The sequence below is a fragment of the Sinohyriopsis cumingii genome, chromosome 13 (assembly GCF_028554795.1).
Source record: "Sinohyriopsis cumingii isolate HCF-2022 chromosome 13, ASM2855479v2, whole genome shotgun sequence".
Lineage (NCBI taxonomy): Eukaryota > Metazoa > Mollusca > Bivalvia > Unionida > Unionidae > Sinohyriopsis > Sinohyriopsis cumingii.
The window spans coordinates 56821436-56845511 of record NC_142973.1 but is presented as its reverse complement, the minus strand read 5'-3'; the positions used below and the strand labels follow the sequence as shown (position 1 = coordinate 56845511).

Genomic DNA, 24076 nt, shown 5'->3' with positions numbered 1-24076 from the left:
TAATTTAGGATCAACTAGACATCAAAAGAAATCTTACAGTGGAATTCACATGGCATCACAAAATTACATTTTGTTAAGAAGAAGCAATAAAAAAGATTTTCAAGATGGCCAAAGTGGTGGCTATATTGGTCATCAGAGTGGCATCATTTTCATGTAGGACCAAATAAAATATCTTTTAGTGAAATCCCATGTTGATATATAGGATTAGCAATAACAAGATTTTCAAGAGGCTGCTCTGGCAGCATACTGACACATTTACGACCAACCAGACCTCATAAAAAGAAGTCTTCTAGTGAAAATGATATGTCTATATGACTTTCCATACAGGAGATGTAGCAATAGAAGATTTTCAAGATGGCCAGATTGGATGTGCAAGTTGCACAATTTTCATTAGGACCAACTAGATCACAGGATGAATGTATGTATGTGAAAGTTTAATAGCAATCATCTCAGGTAGTTTAGGAGGAGTAATGATAACATATTACTAATGGATGAATGATGGACAGATGACAGGTAACAGACTATCATGCTCCCAATGCAGACGAAAATGTCAAACTTTCACAAGTCCAAAAATGTAAAAACAAAATTAAAAGTTGCTATTGTGGCATAAAAATTAATTCAGGTCAATGAACAGTGAGATTCTGATCCAATGGATGACAACATTATACAAGTCAGTCGGATCGGCTGACAGAAAATCTCAGGTTAAAATGAGAGTTCAGAAGTGGTACAATTTTCAAGCCATGTCATCTACATCTACATACAAAAATGCATAAAACATTTCAGCTGTCAATCTTATGTGGTCTGCTTTATCTTGCTGAAAAGATTTTCATCAGAATGCTACAAGTCCAAAGAAACCTCAAGAATGTGACAAAGTGAAAAATAATTACTATAATGGCTTGAAAATCGAACAAGGTCATGTACATATGCATACAAAGGTCCATACCAAATATCATATCTTTATCTCGGGAGTTTTTGCTTAACCCTTTACCTCACAGAGCATAGTGACAAAGTGCAGCTCGCTATACATAGAACACAGGTTACCTAGTCGACCGCATACGCATAGCTTGCCTGTGAACTATTAAGCAATGTAGTGTATGTTACGTTTAACAGCAATTTTAACCATTTTACATTTTTGGTACACATCTATTACATGTGGAACAATTTAAGAGTAAAGTCCGATTGTTATAGCTGTGTAATTATTTATCACGGAAGAATTTGTTATGTGCTTTAAAATCTGGAGAGAATTCGTTCACCGTCATGTCAGTGAGGCCGTGTGACCAACCGTAGAGCTGCCATTTCTCATACTCGAAATTTACAAGTTTTTCATCTGTGTCTACATCACTAAGTCATCTAAATTTGATAATTTATAAAAACTAATTGCAGCCTATATCAATATCAGAGCCTTTACCTAGGTTATTGAATCTTTCATAGTTGTGATTCTAATCATGAAAACTTCGTATGTACTGAATGAAATCCGCGACCGCCATTTTGGAGAGTGGAGATTACGACCCAGTTACTTTAAATAGCAGATATCGACCAGAACGTAAACAGTGACCACGTGATCTGACGTAATTGTCATTCACAGAAATGAACGTAGTATCTATTAAGGGGTTTTCCCCGAAGGTGGCGCTACGAAAACCGGCTTAAAATGGCTGATGTTTACAGCAGACGTCAAAAGGCGCTTCTATGGGACTTTTGTAGAAGCGTCAAAAGTCGCTTCGATGCGACTTTTGTAGAGGCGTCCAAAGACGGTTGTATGAGGTAAAGGGTTAACATTGCTAACAAGACTTTTTTTTTTTAAGTTTACAAAATGAGAATATGCCTACCCCATGATCTGTGATATTCTATGCTGTCAATAGTAGGGCATGGTCAAGTAAAAAGAATATGTATCAATAGGTCTTGATGACGTTAACCTCTGGTCAAGGTTTGTGGTCCTGAACTAAATATGCTGTGAAAAAACATTTTCTAATTAAACTTACCATGAACTTAACCTTTGACCTAGACCCCAGAATCAATATCAATAGGCTTAGTTATTACCCAAAGTGCAAGCTATCTCTAAGCTTTGGTGAAGACACATGGTCGAGAACTGAAATCTGCCTGCATAAACTATTTTTCACCTTTTTTTTTGCCAGTGAACATGACATTTTGTCCTTTTGACCTCAAGATCAATATGGTTCTTCTTATTCCAAGTGCAAGCAATCAACAAAGTTAGAAATTTAGGAATATAGACTTTTGGGCCAAGGCTGAATATGTCATAAATTATGCTATACTGTGGCATCATTAAGTTTCTCTCAGAAAAGATGACTACACTATGTTCTTCCTTTATGAAAGGTTTCGTCAAATGAATGTTTAGAGTCAGACTAGATGGTCAATTGTGCTTCTCTGGCAGCTGAATCCACACTGAAAATCTGATACTGTTAGTTGGACTCGGATATCAGAGTCCATTATTTGTCGTTCATTCCATGATTCTGCAAATACTGCATGTTTATGATATGGGACAACAGTTGGATGGATTGATATGGTTCCTTCCAGGTTTATATATCATTGTTGCTTTTTGTCATAACAGCGGGACAGTTCTGCTTTGCTGCTTCATCAGACTGAATTCAAATTACTTTTTACATAACTAAAATACATTTGTTTCCATGAGAGTAATGTTATATATAAAATGACATAAACAAGGGGACATCATAGCTTCAGTTGTTGTGAGATGTTCCTGCTACAGTCTTAAATAGCATGGTAAACTGACATAAAAAATACATCCAACTGGATCATTACGATACATTTATTTCTATTAGAAAACAATAACAGTAGAACAGTTATGAAGAAATAGGTGTGATGTATTAAATAGTTAATGTGTATAAAAAATTTAGAATTATAAAAATAATATCAAATTTAAATGTTGTTATATCATAAATAAATAACAAAAAGTAACTACAGAATGTACTATACACATTTAAATCGTATAATACTTTAGCATTTATATTATTGTCAGTATTATGCAGATCATAACTAAATCAGATTAAAATACAAGAGTTCAGTTCCAGTGTTCACATTATATCTAGCACACCATGGAAATAACAAGATATGAATTATTAAGTACTTGTCAATGAATTTCATATATACAATTTTAACATTAGTTACTATCTGTTATTTATTCAGTTATGATATTACTGTATTACAAAACTCAGCCAAGATCCCATCAATATCTAGCTGCACCACACTGATGGAAGTCCAGTAATAAGGGAGAAGATGGACAGAAACAAAATCAAGATAGATGGACTGAGAAGCCCAAGTTAAAATCCCGCTCCCCATTTCTGCAAAAAGTGATGAACAATAATTTAGTCAACTGCTTACAAGCACAAGTTCTCTCCAAATTCCAAACTACTTATAAATGAGTGCTATTTTAAAAATACTTTTTGGGAAAGTCATGCTGAGAAACATCGCGTACAATGTTTTAAAGATACTGCCCTATGCAAGATTTGGTGAAACAAAATGTACTGAATCAGCATGTAAATATCCAGGAAGTAGAACTGGTTTGTACTGTAGAATCCCACCATCTGACAATCAGAAAACTGCTGGAGTATACAATAAATATGTACAGAGATCCATGCAGTTCTGATAACACTGGACAACAAATTTTTACAAAAGTCATGTTACTGAAATAAAATTAGTCAATTCTTATCAATTTTTATGTGCTGAACACGAATATGACAGTCAAATTGCAAAATTGGCTCTAGTTTTTTTGTAATCTGCAAGAAATTAATGTTTACATAACGAAATGCATTCCAATAGTAAAAGGTCAACTGTAATAGCCTACCTATAAAAAATCAAGTCATTGACTACATCTTAGATTTCTTCGCCTGTCTCTTGTACAGCTGTTCGGGAGCATCTCTGAGGAGTGTCCAGCAGTAGTCAGCCAGCATTGTAGTGGACCATTTTCCCTGGTATCTTTGTTCCATTGTTGCGATATCTTGATGAAAACGTTCGCCGTGTTCATCACTAACAATACCACAGTTGCTGGGGCCCCGAGTGGCCGAGTGGTCTAAAGCGCTATCCGTCACGGATCACTGCCATCTCACCTCTGTCTGCGTGGGTTCGAGTCCAAGGCTCGGCAAATGTGGATATGTGAGAAAGCTTGCCGGTAGCTTCTCGTGGGTCGGTGGTTCTTTCCGGGGTTTTCCCGGTTCTTCCTCCACCATTAATACTGGCCGCCATGTATAGCCTATCTTGTGCTGAAAAATGGCGTTAAACCCTATAACAACAACAACAACCACAGTTGCTAGGAAAGAAATCCAAATGGGAATGAAGGAAGTGAATCTTTAGAGACATATTGCAGCCAAGTTTCTTATACTTCATCAACATGTCTTCTACTAGTTCCTTATAGTTTTCTGCCCTAACATTTCCGAGGAAGTTTGTAGAAACTAGGCGACAAGCATTTCATGCTTGTTTCGCGTCACCTTCCAGCAAGTTGTTGAACCGGTCATCTTTGAAAAGCTCTCGAATCTGAGGACCCACAAAAACTCCCTCTTTAATCTTTGCTTCGCTGAGTCGAGGGAATTTTTCATGCAGGTATCGGAATGCTGGCAAAGTCCGGTCAATGGCTTTCACGAAGTTCTTCATCAAACCTAGTTTGATGTGAAGGGGTGGTAGCAAGATTTTCTGAGCCTCAACCAGAGCTGGGTGTTGGATATTCTTCTCTCCAATGGCTACATTCTGCCTGTGAGTCCATTCCTTCCTCATGTAGTGCATTTCCCTTGCTCGGCTATCCCACTCGCATAAGAAACACATGTATTTTGTATATCCTTGCTGCAGTCCCATTAAAAGGGCAACTACCTTCAAATCACCACAGAGGTGCCAGCTGTACTTGTTATACTCAATGGAATTCAGTAGCTGCCTTAAGTTATCGTATGTCTCTTTCATGTGGACAGCATACGCTACTGGAATAGATGGAAGAATGTTTCCATTGTGCAAAAGCACAGCCTTGAGACTCAGTTTCGAAGAGTCCACAAATAGTCTCCATTCTTGTGGGTCATGAGTGATTTTTAAAGCATTCATGAGGCCCTCAATATCGGAACAGAATATCAGATTACTTTCCTTTCTGAAGAAAGGCTCCAATTGCTGGTGGCGCTTTCGATATGCAGTAATTGTGACATCTTCTTCTAGAAGATTCCATTGTTGGAGTCTTGATCCTAGCAATTCTGCCTTGTTCTTTGATAAGTCCAAATCACGAATCAGGTCATTTAGTTCTTCCTGTGTTATTCTGTGTGGGGTTGATGATGCACCACAGTGAAAATCTGGATCACTGCATGCTGATGGACCAGGAGAAGAACAGGTCGACTCACCTTTGTCTTCGTCAGATGAATCAAGAGAATATTCTGCTGGAGGTTCTGGAATAGGAAGTCCCTCACCATGTGGAACTGGTCTCAATGCAGACGGAATGTTTGGGTAGACTATTCTCGACTTCTTTCGCTTCGTTATTCCGCCGGAAAGAGGAGGAACCAAGCAGAAGTAACAGTCATTTAGGTGGTTGCTTGGCTCTCTCCACACCATTGGGACTGCAAACGGCATTGATGACCTTTTGCAATTCAACCACTGTGAAAGCTGTGTTGTACATGTAGCACAGCATATATGCGGAGCCCAAGGCTTGTCTTGGTCACCAACCTTGCATCCGAAGTAAAGATGATATGCCTTCTTCACTTGAGAATTGATACTTTTCTTCTGGTTGGCAAATGTCACTTCCCCACAAATATAGCAAAAATTGTCCGCGGTATTAACACACTTTCGAGGCATTACTGTTCTTTATTGTACGTAAATGGATAAAATAATAAGTTTTATGTAACAGTAGCTTGAACTGTCTCGCACAACGTCTAAAATATTTTAAATGCTGAACCTATCTGATTGGGCTTTATATAGTACACTGCTTACGTCAGCTTCAGCAGCCGCCTGGCATTAGTATAATAGGCCTACACATGTATAGTACACTGCTGACGTCAACTTACTTCAGCAGCCGCATGGCATTAGTATTGCATTGCATCAGAAAATGATGCAATCAACTGTGGATGATGTGAGCATGATGGTATTATGCAATGTTACATCATTATTCCGGATGTTGCTGCAGTCCTACTGGAGAAATTTACACAGTGAAACATAGAAAATGAGGTATATGAATATCTTCAAAACGAGAGCCAATACAAATTTTTCACGGTTATATTCGTGTTCGGCACACCAAAATACTACAGATTAGGGCCTTTTCAAGTCAGTAATGATTTCACTGTTGACCAGTGTAATTATGTTATTGATTTTATTTATGAAATTTCCATCAGCACCCCTATGTAGAGATCAACTTCCCTGGTATCAACTATTAGTTAGAAAAAGCCACATCTTATCAATATATGCAAGTAGTTACCAGTTCAAATGGTAATACTAAACTAACTTCCATTAAATTCTTGTGAAATTTCTATCTTCTAAGGTGTTTAAATTTACTTAATATGTCCAATTTTAACTGACAATTCTATTCCATTTATAGAGAGCACGGTCATGTAACACAGCAATGTCTGCATGGAAAACAGATTCGTTGCCATCTTTGTATCAAGCTAGAACATAGCAAAAGTTGTGCACATACCAATAGGTAGAAGGCAATGATGTACAGGCCTATGAAACACATATCCAGCAACAAAATGCATTAGAATATGTGTATACTTTTCAATGTAATAATTATAATTCTATAAACAGGTTTCAAGCACTATCTAATCTGTGTACGAAGTGCAACTAATGTTAACATGTAAACAACTATGTGATACTGTTCAAGTTACTTCTCCCTCTGAGGCTCCTCAAGTGTCTAATATATCAATGTCTTCTTATAGGTATGTAAATCAGACCTGCCAACTCTGATGAGTCTGTCTCAGTAAGGCAGTTGATTTTTATTGTTGTAAGATTGACCAGTTTTCAGTAAGGTGTAACAAAATATCAAGAACTGCTATTGTAAAGCTGGAAAACTTAATTAAAAGTTGGACAATTGACAATAAATATTTTGTTCAAATGAAAAGTTTGTAAAGTACGCATGGACTTATCTACCACTAGTAAAGTTGCACAAACTCTAGTTCCAAACCATATGCAGTTCAATGGCTTGTTGCTATCTCTCAACTTGACATAATTCTTGGAAATTCTTTTCCATTTCACATGACGAAGGCAATCATATCTCTCGCCACTAGACATACTCAAATTGACTTCTGATGTCCAATATTCATAATAGTTTCCTTTCCAGCTTTTATTCACAAGAATCTGAATACTCATTTTTATTCTTCTGTGTTGATTAGTAACACTTTTCTAGAAGCTCATTTTCCCCTTAAATATGCATCGCTTTCTGGACGCCATTTTTAAAAATTCTATAATTAACAGTCTGATCATGCAGACACTTCACATCAACAAACAGACGCAGTTTAAAGTGTCTGGGGTGCTTTTGTAAAGACAGTCTGGTTCCCTGACTAATTTTACTAATTTTAAGATGAACCCCGGATCCAAATAGAACACGGATGAATTAATTATCCGGACTTTTCGTCAACGATAATTTTTCCATAGTTTTTGCTAGTATGTCATAAGTCCGTATTTTACGGGTAATTTTCTAAAGACATACAGCAAAATTGTAAGAGTTGGCAGGTCTGGTAAATCAGTCTCATATTGTACATTCTCATGTATCCCTACATGTGGTCATGGTACAGTAGATGGATCTTTTATGTTACCTTCTTCATGTGTTTATATAAATAATCAAGGCAATGAAAAGAAATCTGTCAAGTCTAAAAACAATACATTGCATACTACCTTGTCAATCCTCTGATCAAAATTATCATGTCTCTGGCCTCCTCAAAAGAGGTCTGCAAGTAATCAACCTAAATATTCAACACATCCTCCCTCAACTGAAGGAGATAAAGCTAATATTACAGCAAACTAGATCAGGCAATATTCTAGATCTGTGTGAAACCTTTCTTTCTGATGATGCTGATGATTTGGCTCTCCAAATACAGGGGTTCAACTTTGAAAGAAAAGACAGGGAATCCATCGGGGTGGGGGTTTTCCTCTCTATGTAGACAGTTCCTCTCTATGTAGACAGTTCCATTATTTATAACAGACCTGTTGATCTACAGACTATTGGGGTAGAGAGTATCTGGATCGAAGTAACCCTTGCCCAATCAATGCCAATACTCTTATGTTCAGTTTGGATTGATAGATTTGAGGTGCAAATTCAAAAAGCATTACTAAAGGAAGATTTAGAAACTATAATATTAGGTTATTTTAACACTGACTACATGAAAACTACACCATTAACATGGATAAGTAACTCTGAAACTTACAACTTTACTCAGTTAATTAACACCCCAACTAGAGTAACAGATAAAAGCGCTACTACCATTAATCATGTCTATACTAATAAACCTGAAAACATAAGTGAAATTAATGTGCCAGTGTATGTATGCAATGAGTGACCACTACCCAGTCTGTATAACTAGACATCTTCCAAAATCATCTAAAAATAATCAACACATTGAAATACAATACAGGGACTTTAAACAGTTTGATGAGGAAATGTTCTTAAATGATTAAATTTGCAAACCCTTCCAATCAGTCTGCAATATAGCTGATGTCAACACTGTCTTTGACAAATGGCATCGGATGTTCAGTGCAGCCTTAGACAACCATGCCCCAATTAAAACAAAAAGGGACACCCAAGTGGATTACCCCTCAGATTAATGAGATAATTTCCACAATAAAAAAAGACATGAAAAGCTATAGCAGAGGAAGAAAACTAAGCACCTGATAGATAAGGCAAAAGAAAACTACTATAAACAGGCTATTGATGAAAGTAAGAGTACCAAGACATTGTGGAAGCATCTAAAAGTGCTGAACCCACCCAAAAACAGTTGTCTTCCCCCTAGACTTAAGCAAAATGATATAGCAACATCTGTACAAGACACTGTGGAAATGTTCAACAATTTCTTCATAAACATCTCCAGTAACAGTAATCAGAACCAGACTAACATCCCAATTGAACTTGATGCACTTCTGTTATTTATAAGATCTAAATTTCCTGATGATAATTATTTTTCAATAGCTAATGTTAGTGAAGCAGCTGGTTTTGATATGCTAATTATGGTGAATATTAATAAATCCTCTGGATTGGATGGTATTGTTCCACAAATTCTTAAAATTGCTGCACCAGTAATAACAAAGTCACAAACGCATATCATAAACTTAAGTATAATGAGTGGTAATTTTCCAGAAACATTAAGAAAGGAGTAAAGGAGGATCCAGGAAATTATAGACCAATATCATTTCTACCTGTGTTATCAAAATTATTTGAAAAGCATGTTGCCATTCAGGTCTATAAATTTTATATAAAAAAAACCTCTCTATTTCATAAAGCGCAATCAGGATTTATAAAGTACCACTCGTGCCAAAACATATCTTACCAAATTAATTGATCTTTGGTTGAAGGAAATGGATGATGGACATATGACTGGGATTGTTTCCTCTACTTCAAGAAAGTCTTTGATCTTGTTGATCATGAAATTCTGCTGCAAAAGTTGAATTGTTACAGGTTCAACAATCCTTCTTTCAACTGGTGTAGATCATACCTTAACCAAAGGTCTCAACAAGTAAGCATTCGCAATATTAGCTCTCAAACTCACACTATTCATTCAGGGGTCCCTCAAGGCGCTGTTTTGGGCCCTCTCCTCTTCCTTATCTATATCAATGATCTACCATTAAATAATGAATCCACAAATACAGATTTGTTTGCAGACGATGCAACCTTGTATACATCTAGTTCTGATACTGAAGTTATCCAAAGGAGATTAAACTCTGACCTTACAGAGGTCTTGCTAGGATTTTAAAACTTGGAGTCCAGGACATTTTGGTAAAAATAGGAGTCCCACCATCGAAAGTTGCAGTCCCTTCTTTCCTGCAGAATCAACACAGACGTGAGTGCATCTAGTTTTAGATGGAGAGGTTTTCATAATGTAATCATTCACTATAATATAGCTTCATTACAACAGTCCATTGGCAGGATCGCAAATTTATGGTTTATTTATTTGTATACACACTTGTAGTAATTTTAGGCAATAGTATCTGATTTGCTGTTTTTTCCCGTATTTTCGCAAATATGTGTCAAGTCAGAAAACAGACCTTAAAGCACATCTTGCACATTTCACAACACAGCATTGTCCTATACGTTTCTGACCTATATAATTTGCATTTTAAAGTTACATCTTTAATAAAATAATACCCAGGCTTTGGTTTCAATGATTTGTATATATTTTCTGAATATATTTGCCCGATGATTTAAGAAAACAGACAATCTAATAAACTGGTACATCCCAGACTTAGTGAAGTCCGCCATTATTTCTCGTTAGGCCTACTGGTTCACTTACAGTTTCAAACTAATTTTATGACGAAATAGTGTACAAGAGGCAGTTAATATATATCCAGATCACCGATTCTGATTTTAAAACATAAGTTTGTATGTTTTATCATCAAAGGATAGCATGCAGGAAATTGATAGTTACTACCTTACTCGGAAAAGTGTTAATGGTCAATCAGCTATCAAAACATAATGCTTGTGAATGGGCAAGAGTTTGTTTGTCAAAGTAATTGATATAAAAACTAGGCCTAGCTCCTGATGCCTAGATGAATACAGTTCGCTACAACACTAGAACTAACCGGGCTAAGGCAAAGAGCATTTAAAAAATATGGTATGGTCAATGTACCTCTTTAATAATCACAGGGCAAAGTTGTTTTCGCTTTCCTAACAGAGGAAGGTGAAGTTTACATTCAGAAATTAACACAATAACAAAAGCTAAAGTTGTTTATTTGATGTACTTTTATAAATGACCACACATACATCTCTGGGTCTTTCTGCCTTGAATTCAATCATTGTAAATATCAGTACATTTTACCACCCAGCTGCCAGTCAAAGCCCTTGAACTTGCCTCCCAGCTATTGCATCATGTTCTTTTTTTATGTACTCTTATAAAATGGCAACATGTATGTACATCAAGGGGTCTTTCAGTCACTGAATTCTGTCATTGTAAATATCAGCACTGCTAATTGATCAACACATTTTCCCACAAAGCAGGTGGCTGAAGCAGGACTGGCAAGTCTTTGAATTTTGTTGCACACCTATTACATGAGTACGGAGGACTCCCACCTCAGTGATTTCTGCATCCCAAATCAAAAATTGGCATCCAAATACACGTAATTAAGCATTTCTGAGATCTCTGCCTTATTAGAGTCCAAAACTGGGCACAACAAAATAGGATGGTATAATGAAAGTAAAACAAAATGTACGATTTTGGGGACATCACAAAAGCTACATAAGTCAGGGAACCCAGAACTATCTCTTGTAATAAATAATCATCCATTAGAAAATGTCAAACATAAAAAGCTTGTAGGTGTGTCTGTAGATAATAATTTATTATGGAATGACCATATTGATAAGCTTTGTAAAACACTTTCATCCAAAATTGCCCTACTCAGCAGAATCAAGAAATATTTACTTATGGAAACTCGAAATCCATACTACAAGTCGCATATTCTTCCAACAATGGATTATTGTTCAAATGTATGGGGAAACTGTGCTAAATCTGAGCTTGACAGGATTTATAAACTTCAGAAACGAGCAGTATGCATAATTTTAGATGCATCTATTGATCATCCCTCAAAAGCATTATTTACAGAACTCAAATGGTTTACAGTATAGATTTTCATGTGGCAGTTCTTTTATATAAATGTCTACATGGAACTGTATCAGAGTATCTTCAGGACTTATTCAGGCCTTTTTTCAACACAATACCAGTTGAGATCAATATCACATGGAAACCTTCTAGCACCAAAACCAAGAACAGAGCAATTTAAAAAGAACTTCCAATACTCTGGTACAGTTCTGTGGAACAAGCTTCCACTACATGTAAAATCTCCTGAAAATATTAGAGTATTTAAGAAGATATTATCATGAGCATATATGTGCTTCTAACAGATAATGGAATTTAGCATTTTAATATTAAACATGTTAAAATAAACAGCAATTATTGCTATCTTCATATAATGTGAATTGTTATACTCTCCTTAAGAGGGCTTCAAGGGAGAATAGACCTTGACTAATGATTCACCCTCTATAAATAAAGCATTATTATTATTATTGTTATTATTAATATTATTATAGTAGGTGTTATTATAGTGATTCTTGTAACATGTTGATTATACATGTATAACTTCACTTACTGCTTTCCAAGCAGACTTATCATTTAAGTCTGAAATTTCATATTTTTGTTAATAATAATATTAATAATAATAATAATTATACACAATGAACATTTAAAATGGCTTGTGAATTTGTGGGCACTGTGTATTGAATTCTTAGTTCCAGCTTTTAATCTGATGTTTTTCTGATTAATCTCTAACATACCATTTTATCTCCTCTGAATTTTGGCATAAATGAATTTCTGAATTGCGTGAAAATATAGATAATACAACTGAAAACTTATTACCTGCCCATAACTGGTTGCACTGGACCATAGAACTGGTTGTACACTGTCCCAGAGTCATTAAAAGAAAGGCCATAACCCAAAGCCTGAAAAGAGAAGCAAATTCAGTTTTAAAAAAAGTACACAATGATGAAATCTGAGATCTTTGTGACATAGCTGTTGAATTACTAGCCAGACCCCTTAAGATACCACATTTCAATGGCTTTATCTTGAAAGGCATTTGAGCTAAAGTGCAAAACAAAATTATCAGTAACCTTGACTATGGAAATACAGCCCTGTCTGTGATATGTGTAAGATGCTATCACATGTGAAGGGCAAGTCCCTATAGCTCAAGCAGCTTTCAAGTTACAAATAGATGAAAATATTGACACGACAATGAAGATAGAACTCAATTTTTAGTGACAATAAAACAGTTTGATCCATTTATCTTGAAGAGCTCTCAAGTTGCAGAAGTTAAAGGAAAATGTGAGAAACCAAAATTACTTACCTGTAAGCTTAACTTGGACAACAAGACTCCCAATGGGGTTTGCACCAAATTTTACAATTGGCCTATACGCAAGCAGTGTATTTGCATATTTTATGCAAATTTAATTTGAAGAATTTTGCCCAAAGTAGTTAGCACAATGCTTCTGCCATAACATCTTGATGACTAAAAGTCAGTCTCATTGTGCAAAGTTCTGCCTTTTCTTGAACACAAAATGCCCCAATGACGGTCAAGAACATAGTTAAAAAAGATAGCAGAACACCCATTCCTATCAAGTGTTCAAGCGTTACATCAGTGAGAAATGTCTGCATTACAAGAGAGTCAACAAAGCGTAAAACTTGGGCTTATGTCATTTACAGTCAGCAAATGAGATGTTACATTTACATCGATGTATCTGATCAAAGTAAAATAAATTTAATAGTAATGATTAACTGCTGTCATAATGTCCAACAAATTTCTTTAATTACCCAAAGTGCAAGCTATCCAAAAAAATTGATCAATGAACTTCCAAAAACAATGTTCTTCAAAATGTGTTTAGGGAGGGGGTTAATAAAACTAGTTTTAATGATGTAATACTCACCCATCACTATTTTGCAACTTACCTTGCCTTATCCATGTTTAAAAATTCCATAACTTGAAGAACAGTCACCGTCTGTTCCCACATCAAAGGCCATCATCCTTTTTAGAGACACAGACTACTTGCCAGGCAGAATAGTAGGAAGGCTTACAAAATGTAATCACTGTGATTGTTATGCATATTGAATTTGCATTGTTTGTTATTTATTTTCAAATTCTTTTATTTCATTATATGCTACTGTAATGTAACATTGTAAGTTGGACTTGACTTTGTCCACAACCAAGTTTATTTTCTGCTTGACCTGAATTATTGATTTTTTTAATAAAAATTCTTTAAACAGCTAATACTAAGCTAAAATATTCTCTTTGTGCTTGGGTTTAATATCAGGATCATTATTAACAGAAGTATGTTTATTTGGATCTTGGTAGACACGGTGATTCAAGGTTAGGATTCACTGTGTCTACCTGACACAGTCCAGGTTAAAATATTTAATTTTAGCAAGACTTTCTAATAATAAGTAACATTTTATTTTGGAAACAGAGAACTTTCTAGAAGGTAGTTTTCCATTAGGTAATAGGTTTTTTAAGAAAATGTAAATTGTGACCCGAGGTCAGGTGTAAGACAATATAATCTTGTTAGTAAAAAGATTTTCATTCATGCTTAGAGATCTAGCACAATTCAAGTTGTATTACTTGTTCTCTCCAGTAATTCATTTTGGGCTAGAATTTATTTCTACAAATTACTTAATTCAAGTGATTATTTTCTCTGGAAATACAAAAGTGCTCTGATAACATTCTTGGACAGATATTCAATGGAATTTATAGTGAATTCAAACCTGGAATTATGTTAATGTGATTCAACTAAAGATTGTTGACACATCAGCATTATACAGGTTACAACCGACACATATCAACACCTTCAGCTTTAGATTTAATTTGGACTTCTACTAAATTTCATTCAGGACTTTAAATTATTAGGACTTGTGTCTGTAAATCTAGGATTATTTTGGGATTAAATTTGCAATACCTCAAGTTCTTTTTCTCATTTTCACTTTGCATTCTAAGGAAATAAGTTAAATGTTGAATTTTACAAAGCTTGTTGCTTTTCACTCTTTTCTGTTACTTATTTTAAGAGCACGGGCTCATAACAGTGATATATTCATTATACCCGAGAGCTTGCCTTTCAATGCACTGGTCTAGATTTCTGGAATCATTTGTCAGTGTGATGAATATTTAGTTATCTTGTATCTTCTGGTACATGATTTTATCTAATTTTTACATTAAAAAATTCATGGCTGTAACTCGTACAGAGTATCTTTAGTTAATTTTGCCTATGTGATCTGAGTATCTTGAGAGCATAGTAGTTACACAGCATCTATGAAAAGATGCTTACATATGTGTTGACAATTTTTAAAAATAATCTTTATCATAATACTTTATGGTGCCATTCGCTTAATTTCTCATTGGCTGATGGGGTTTTGAAGTTTCTGGTAAAATTCAGTAACTTCCCATTGGTTGGGCTGGGTCATGTGAACAGGCAAAGTCATTGTAAAATGTGAAGTGAATAATGTCATGCGGGGTCTATTTTAAAGTAGTTGCAATTTACAGTGTATATAAGGAGAGAATTAAGCAATCAGATTCACTCTGATTTTGGAATCATTCTCACTTCTTGTGTTCCTGGCATGTCTGCAGACGTGTTTTATGTTGTACATAGATATTATTAGAGAGGGAAAACATTTGAACTGTTCAGTGGAAATCGAAATTTGGATAATATTATTCTGGAACTGCGTTAATTAATTCAAAGGAATTCTGGAGAATGCCAGTACACTCCCAGTTTTGAAATTTAGAGGAAACTTTTTGTTCATTTAGGACTTTCATTGACTTTTATAAGGATTGGTTTGGATTCACTTCATAATACTGTAAGTTCCTTTCACATTTTCATTTATGAAATAGAGAATTAAATTAACCTGCTAGTGCTGTATTGTTGTGGGATGACCCTGAAACCAGTGCTGATTTGTTTCTAACTGCCCTCTCTGTGTATGCTGAATTGTTTCAGAACAGTACAGACTTTTTGAGCCAAATCCATATAACTATAAAAGTAGCATTTATAATCAGATTGCTGTGAAATTGTACAAAGTGATGCATATATACATGCAGATTGCAAACACTAAAAATGTCAGTGAGACTGATATGTGTTCATGGTTACCATAGCAACCAAACAGAGAAAATGGGTGGAAAAGTAACTTTTTACCAGAAAAAAAAAGAAATCAAATATAGTGTATACTTTTCCATCAAATATAGTTATTCTGAATGTGTACATGGACAGTTAATTTGTTTCTAAATATTACACATCTTCCATTCATTACATTTAGCCCTATCCTAGATTCATGTAATTAAAACTTTACTTTCAAACATGTCTCTACATTTCAGTATGGCACAATATTTAGATGGTGCAATATTTACGTGGTGCAATATTTACGTAGTTATTTTTCAACAAATTTCTCCATATAAAACATAATTCAATTTGCTTATATAGTTCACTGATAAGGAACAAATACTAATCATAGTGAAAATGATAAATAATTATAAATTTACTTTGGTTGCCATAGCAACCAAAAAGTAATGTTAGTTTTTGAAAGGTTTAAAAGACTTTAAAATAATATTGTTGGCAGAATCTTTAATCCAACTAAATACAGCATTCATTGTTCAAAGAACTCAATGTTATCAAATTCATTTAATTATGAAGGTAAAATAATAATTATCATAATTGTAGAGCAATTATATTTGTCACGTTTTAGGGTAAAGAGAATACTTTTTATGCAATGAAGTCAAACTAACAGAAAACAAGTTATCTCATCTGAAAATTGTTGAAAGGCAGATGTCTTATTGATTTTTATGTAAACATCTCTATCAGCAATTACTGATGGTTGCAATAATCTGCAGGTTTGTTATCGACTGCAGTAGACTATTTTTTTCATCACATCATGTAAATGAAACAAATATAAAATTTTCTTTCAAAATAAAGAAATACTGTTTAAAAAAGTTAGGATTTCACACATGGAATTAATGACTTTTAGTGTTATTTCTAAACTCAGACAACATAAACTTTTCTTTTTGCCAGCTTCATTACTAAACCTTATGTACATCATAACTTTCCTTTACTATCTATTAACATGCAGACTGAATTTGATTTCTTCAATAGCTTTTATAATTAATGCATTATTTAATACATGACAGCAAATATAGTTTTTGAATAACTTGCTTTACAACTAAGTTGTTTTAATTCTCATTTTTAATATATCTTATAATGTTCAGCTATCATTATAGTTTGGCCTAACTGTAACTGTTCTCGTAGGTTTAATGTATTTGTCCAAGGTGGATGCTATTCGTTATAGTTTTTGATTTTTCGTTTGTTTTCTTTAAATAAGTACCGTATTTTCCGGCCTACAAGTTGATGCGGAGTATAAGTCGAATTGACCAATTTTGTAAATTTTCCATCCTTCGTCCATATATAAGTCGATTCGGAATATAAGACGAGGCCAGGTCAATAACTTGGCTTTGTATTTTATACTAGTAACTTCCGGTTGCATGAATATTGATGGTATCGTTGTATGATATTCCATATTACCAGCAATCGTGAAATTGCATTACCGATGCTAACATGCTTGTGATTTTACTTCTGAACTGCTATATTTTGTTATCAATTGACACAGCTGAATAAACAGTCCATGCTTGTTTTATTATAATTGAAAGCACATCCATGTTGTAGTTCATTTTATTACCTGTAGTTACGAACGTAACTTATACAAACTTGTCATTTTCTATCGTAAGTTTTAAAGTCATGGACTCCGTTAAATCGATTCATATATATATATATATATATATATATATATATATATATACACACACACACATACTATTTTTTAAGTGTTTGTTCTGTTTGGACTTGGATATAATTAACATTTTATTACTAATCTATTCAATGATATACCCCACTATTATCTTTATCGGCGAGTTCGAATACAAAGTAATGGGTATGATCTCTTGTCCTTATAACAAATTTTGTATGGACAATGACTTCAATAAAATGTTGACAGATTTTCATTTCCCTAAAAAAAGCCTCATTTCCCTACTGGCAGCCTCGCTGATTTGACCTATTCTGTCGATTCTTGCCCTCAATCTGGTTTCAATTATAGCCAAAGCACTAAGCATGTTTAATTACCGTGTAAATAACACTGCATAGCCATGTGGTTGTTGTGAGAGTGTACATCATAATTAAAACAAGAATGAATTGTTGATTTAGAGGTGTTTATTGATAATGGAATATAGTAGGCTCGTAATACATGAGGATTATCACAATCGTCAGGTAATTGAAAATAGTCTTTTTTTTTTCTTTGCAAAAGCTACAAATAAAAACCGCCCTGAATAAAAGAACGATCTTGTACATGGACAATTTTTTTCATCTCTCACTCTCTCTCTCTCTCGTGCGCACACACACGAGCACTCGCGCACTCACAATATATCTGATTTTAGTTTAGTTTAAACCATATTTGTTTTAATTATGATATCCATTGTAACAAGAGCCACGTGGCTGTGCATGCTATGATTATTCCTTCCAGTTGAAACAGTCTTGAGTGCAAGATTCAACAGATGAGAACTTTACAAGTTCCAGCTTAAAAGCCACTGTGTAAGACTTGCGTGATTTGACGGGAGGCGTTGTGAGATAAGTTGTATGATTTGTACGGGGATATTTATATGAATGATTATGACTGAAAAGATTGATCAAAATATACCGAACTCATTAAAATGTGCCCGTACTATAGCAATGAAAACAATGCCCATGGCTAAATTCATTATTTACATCTAGAGAAGGGAGTGGGCATCATTTCCTGTTGTACTTAATCCCATTGATATTAAAAACGGGTAGCGTAATTGATGCGGATTAATGATAAAGAACAATGGGGTACCGGCAATATGGTAACTAGTATCGGTAGCTAAAGCCAATATCAAGGTCTAAACAATTGCGGCAACTGATTTTGATTGTTGTTGGAAACCAAAGACCAATTTATCAACAACCGGTATAATCAAAGAGAGACACCGAATCGTCAGCTGGTTAAGAATGAATATAGGTGAAGTGTTGACATTACAATTTGCTTTAAACTGAATTGCGAAACTAAAAATCATGGATCACTGATGATCTATGAGTACTGGTAGTCCATCTATATATCTGATTTTAGTGTAGTTTAAACCTAATTTATTTGAGAAACTTTGTCAAATACAATTAGAAACATATGATTTGGGGGATTCAGTAGAATGCATGATCTACATTATTTTATAAATATTCATAGAACGCTCAAGTTAATATGGATTACATCCCTTTGTAGGATCAATTGGATCAATCAAAAAGCTATGCCGGTAATTGCTCACATGTGTCCAACATTATACTGGAAAATCAAATATTAATGGACCAGTTATTTCATATCTTTTTTTTTAGGAACAAACAATATGCTTTGAATTAGTACAGTACATTATAGAGTATAGACTGTAAGTGTGTTATGCGGCCCGGTGAAGTTTTTACCGGTACGGTAAATTGTTTTCTTTTATTTTATGTTTGAGAAATAAGAAAAAACACGCAGAATGCAAAATAAATAATGACAAAACTTACAAATATAAACGCAGTCATATTAGTTTATGACAATTTATTGACATAGTAATTTAACATGAATTTGTACTTCTATGTGACCTGTTTTCGATTATGCCGATTATAGAGCAATGTCAATAGCATACCGGATACTGTAATCCATATATAAGTTGATGCAATTTCAATGACACAATCCATATATAAGTCGATTCGGAGTATAAGACGAAGACCGAACTTTCAAGTCAAAAAGTATCGACTTATACGCCGGAAAATACGGTACTTTTGGGGTAGCTTGGATGGGTTGTGCTGTGCGCTTTCTCATATTGTATATTTTTGTTCGTTTTCCTTAATTATTTTTTGGTGGTAACTTGCATGGGTTGTGCCAGAGCGCTTTCTCATACTTCACTGTTCTAATATTTTTATTCTATGTTTTGGGTCCTTTCTGATCCTCTCTTTTTAAATAAAAATTATTCATTTCCACAACCGTCAGTGACATACCAATATCATCAGGTAGAGCAATATTATCACAGCCATTAGTTTGGGTCTTCACGACACAATAGAGTAGTGTACCAATTTTTGGTTATATATGGTAATGAAGCAGCCAAAAATGTCAGTGTGCTACCAAGATAGCTCTTTGATCTTTACCGCCAAGAGAAGCAGAAATATACAACAGTATGAACACCTAGATGGAATTTGAAAAACTGGACAGCTCTTGTGGTCTGGTACACATGTATGATAATGATATTTGGTGATCAGGTATTCTTGTTGAGTGTAGTACTAATATTAGTACCCTTACTCGTACCTCGTGGATAGGGTACTAACATGAGCACATACGTGTTAATGGAGCAAGCCGGTGTGATTCACACCCGGCGCTCTTTTAGCCTAATAATAACACTTTAAACATATTCCTTGCATATAATCCAATAAACTGAGTAGTCCTCTTATCTAATACCGGAAGTATCGAAAATCATTGTAGAAATAGTTGTAAAATCTCGTTTACCTTTTCTTAGCCGATATTTTCGTTTAGATCGTCCACCATATTATTTCAAATAATGATTACTTCCGTTCTCAGCCTCGTTTGTTTGTGTGCCATATAAGGACATTGACGCCTTATTTGGAAATGTAAACAAATCGTAGTAAAAATTTGGCGCCGTTTGGGTCAGAAATTCTGCGCATTAAAAGTAAATATGGTTTATCGGCAACTTTGAAACCCACCAACAAGCGATTATTCGCACTTGATTGATAATAATATAGCGTAGAATATCCAAGACATGTTTTGGCAAGCCTAAAGTAGAAAAGGGGTCACGGCGAGAGTCTCGCGTTATCTGTCATGGCGGACAGTATAAGGTTAGAGTAACCATGCCAATTTATTTGATCGTGTAAGGGCATAATAAATTCAAAATAAGCCAAACTTCTTTCACAACATGATTATACTTATGTAGTTGATTTCTACACTGTTTGTTTTTCTGACTTTAGTGATGAAATTTTTTGCTCCATTACATGATATGGGATCAGTTCGTAGCCTCAACCACAACACAATCAAGTTGAGGCTACGACATCGTAGCTAGTTGAGTGGAGCTATGCATTTGAGAGGCCTGAAAGTCTTTATTACCAAAAATTAACAAATATTTATCATTGATTATAAATAATAGAGCAAGAGTTGTGAGGTTTTCAATGATAATTAATAATTGCAACTTGTCAAAAATATCTGAAATAAAATTTCTCGGCAACAATCTAACATTCTTAACTTATACGTTGTCAAACATTTGTGGGAAAACAAAGGTGATCAAGCTTTTTATGTTCATTGGCCTACCTCGAAAACCAGCTCAATTAAAATGAAACAAAACGAACTGACGAGGAGAAAGTAAAAAAAAAAAAATTTCTACCATGTCGAAAGTTCAGATACTGCATGAAGGTCTTGATTATTAGATTCCAAAGTAACATCCATTTCACACTGATGTCGTTAGACTGTTAAATTAAGAAGTGAATCTATCTCTCTCTTCCATGTCTTTTTCAACCCGATTAATGAGAGAGAAGCTGAGCAAAATGAACTTTATAATGCAATAGAAATAATGTGATTTTTTTTTTTTTAAAAATGAAAGGCAAGGACGGAGTATGTTGGTGTTGACACTAGACACCACCCTCACCCCCACCAAAACGAACGATTGGTCCCTTTCAGGCTAGTAGTTCTCACTCCTGACACTGCAATGCATCACCAAATGTAAGAAAAGGCTCTGCACATGACAAACTCGTTGATAAACTTAGCTACTATATAGAGTTTAAGCTGATGTAGTGGAACATTAAGTTGTTACTAAATGGGATGGCTATGCTACAGCACTTATATATCAACATGCGAACACGTGATATATTCCCGCAGATAATTAATTCTCAAATTTGGAAAACTCTGCGTATTGCTATTTATTCCTCCCCACAAAACCCTTACAATCTTTATTCTAATTTGGACTATCCCATACATATATACAGTAATCAGCGCCAACTGGGTATGAGACAGCTGCGAGACTGCAGGACTCATGGTACTAATTCAGTTCCCATAGTAAACCTATGCGAACATCATGATATTAAAAATTCAATAACTTAAAACTTTTGAGTGCTCATGATCAAACCTATATTATCAGTATAGATGAAACCTGGACGTCAGCTTCTGTGTACAGGAAAGGATATGAGCCGCAGCATTTTCTGGACCTGCATGTGTTTGAAACATGTGCTTTCAATTCCGCACCAAAGAATCAGCCGCTAATTTTAGTAATGTGTGTTACAAACTCAACACCGTTAAAGGACTGAAATTCTACCAATAATACAATGTCTCTGTTTTTGTTCACTTACAACTAGGATAAGCTCTTAACATTCTTTTTACTAAAACATAACTTTGATTATTAAGCAATCCTGGTCAGCCAAACCCATATATACTCTATTTTATGTTCACACATTTCCAGGCTGGTTCCTATTTTTCCATACCATTAGTACCGTGTGTCATGCAACTACTTAAAAGCCACCATATTGTTTACATCAATGTCCACTGTTGACAACAGAGACTCCTGAGCAAATAAGTCGGTTTGAATATTTGTTTCACTGATGTTCTGTTATAGTGATGCAGACCGTGATTTTCGAGATAATTACATATGCTATCACACAATTAATGATTTTCCTAGATTGGACATCTGAAGATGTAACTGTATTGTGCACACAGAGCTAGGTGACGTCTGACCACAAATATATGGTTCCCTTAAACAAAGCCAAGTGACGTTATCCATAAATATATGACTTCTGCAATTCCAGGGTTAAGTTTAATAAAACTTTTTCGTTTTGCTTCTTTCTGTTACTTAATTTGTGACCATAGAGTCGTAACAAATTGGGGGTTTGTCCGAGATAAAAATTGAGAGAAACTTAAGTTTTGAAATTTAAATTCATTTTATTTTGGAACCTTCGTAGCCCAATTTTTGTATTTCACACAGTGAAATCAAACCAGCTTTAGAATGTTAATTAAAATGGAAAACTTCATTTTAAATCCTACCCAGGAATGGTAAGAGGCCTTGAAAAAGGATGAATTGCTCCAAAGACCAACATATTCATAAGGGTATGTGTCTAATAATGGAAGGGCTGTAACTCATTTTAATATCAGCAATTATCTATCCTGTTGCTATTGCATAGAGAATATATTTTCATGCCAAAAACTCACCATCCAATGTGAATACATTCTCCCCCAGAGTGGAGAAAGGTCAGTGGGATGCACAACACTGTATGTTGCATGGTCGCGTGCAGAAGGTGTTATTTCTTTTCACAGATGCCATACTGTGTGGATGTTTGCCAAATTCATCAGCAGAGAAATTATCCCTGTAAATGATACCGCATATAAAAGCGGTCTCCTTCTGATGTTTTAATTCAACCTAGTGTTACAACTGTCCATTCCATGTTATTAAGGGAAAAAACGTGCATGTTAACCTTTTCGCAATTTAGAACTTAGTTCTTTAAAGGGCCTCTGAGGCTACCTCATGTTCCATCCCTCTGGGTAGGGCACATGCTCATTACTTATACACACTGTAGTATGGGTAATTACAAATACACACTGTGGTATGGGTAAGTCCCTGTGTTCAAAGGAAAATAACAGCTGGCCCTGCCTATGCTGAAGACATTATTTCCTCTGTCTTCAATTTCATGTTGCATACTTTTCTGTTTGCCCACAATTGCTTTGACATGTATTTGCATTTTGCATTAATAAACAAAGTTCATGGGTGAAATATCTTATTTTTCTATAGGAAATACAGGTAATTTCAATAAGGTCAACTCTATTGTTTACTTCATGCATTGGCATACACAGGGTACACAAAGTACAACACTGTAGAGAACCAGGCGAGTTTGCAGTGACAACCTGTACGAAAACTTCCGCCCTGACTTTAACCAGATTCCAGGTGGAATTTTAAAGCGGATTTCCCTTAAAGCCTCGATTCCACTTATCATAAATTTTAGGTGGGTTCAGGGCAGATTCTGGGTGGAATACAGCCCTAAATATGCAAATTAGTCCGTCTATTACTAAGTGGAATTTGTTTATTCCACCTACTTGGCGGAATTAGTTTATTCTGCCTACTAGGTGGAATTTGTTTATTCCGCATATTTAGCCTAGATTCCCTTTATTATCACTTTTAGGCAGATTCAGGGTGGAATATTGCTTGAAATTACCGTTACTAGGCGGAATCTTTATTTCTGCCTAATTACATGGAAATACCTGCAAAAACCCCATCCAATAATGAAATTGTCAAGGCAGATTTCAGATGGGGTTTTTTAAGCATTTTCTGCCTAAACCATAAAAAATATACTTCAGAT

At 35.0% G+C, this 24076-nt stretch overlaps 1 protein-coding gene across 3 annotated transcripts in view; it reads right to left on the bottom strand.

The window, feature by feature from the left end:
* Window positions 1-24076, bottom strand: part of LOC149785627 (putative RNA-binding protein 46) — a 136010-nt gene that overhangs the window by 39528 nt on the left and 72406 nt on the right. For all 3 annotated transcript variants that reach the window (XM_089979444.1, XM_089979446.1, XM_089979445.1), the window contains one exon: window positions 12540-12622. In XM_089979444.1, coding sequence (XP_089835570.1) covers window positions 12540-12622 — 83 coding nt within the window. The remainder of the gene's footprint in view (window positions 1-12539; window positions 12623-24076) is intronic.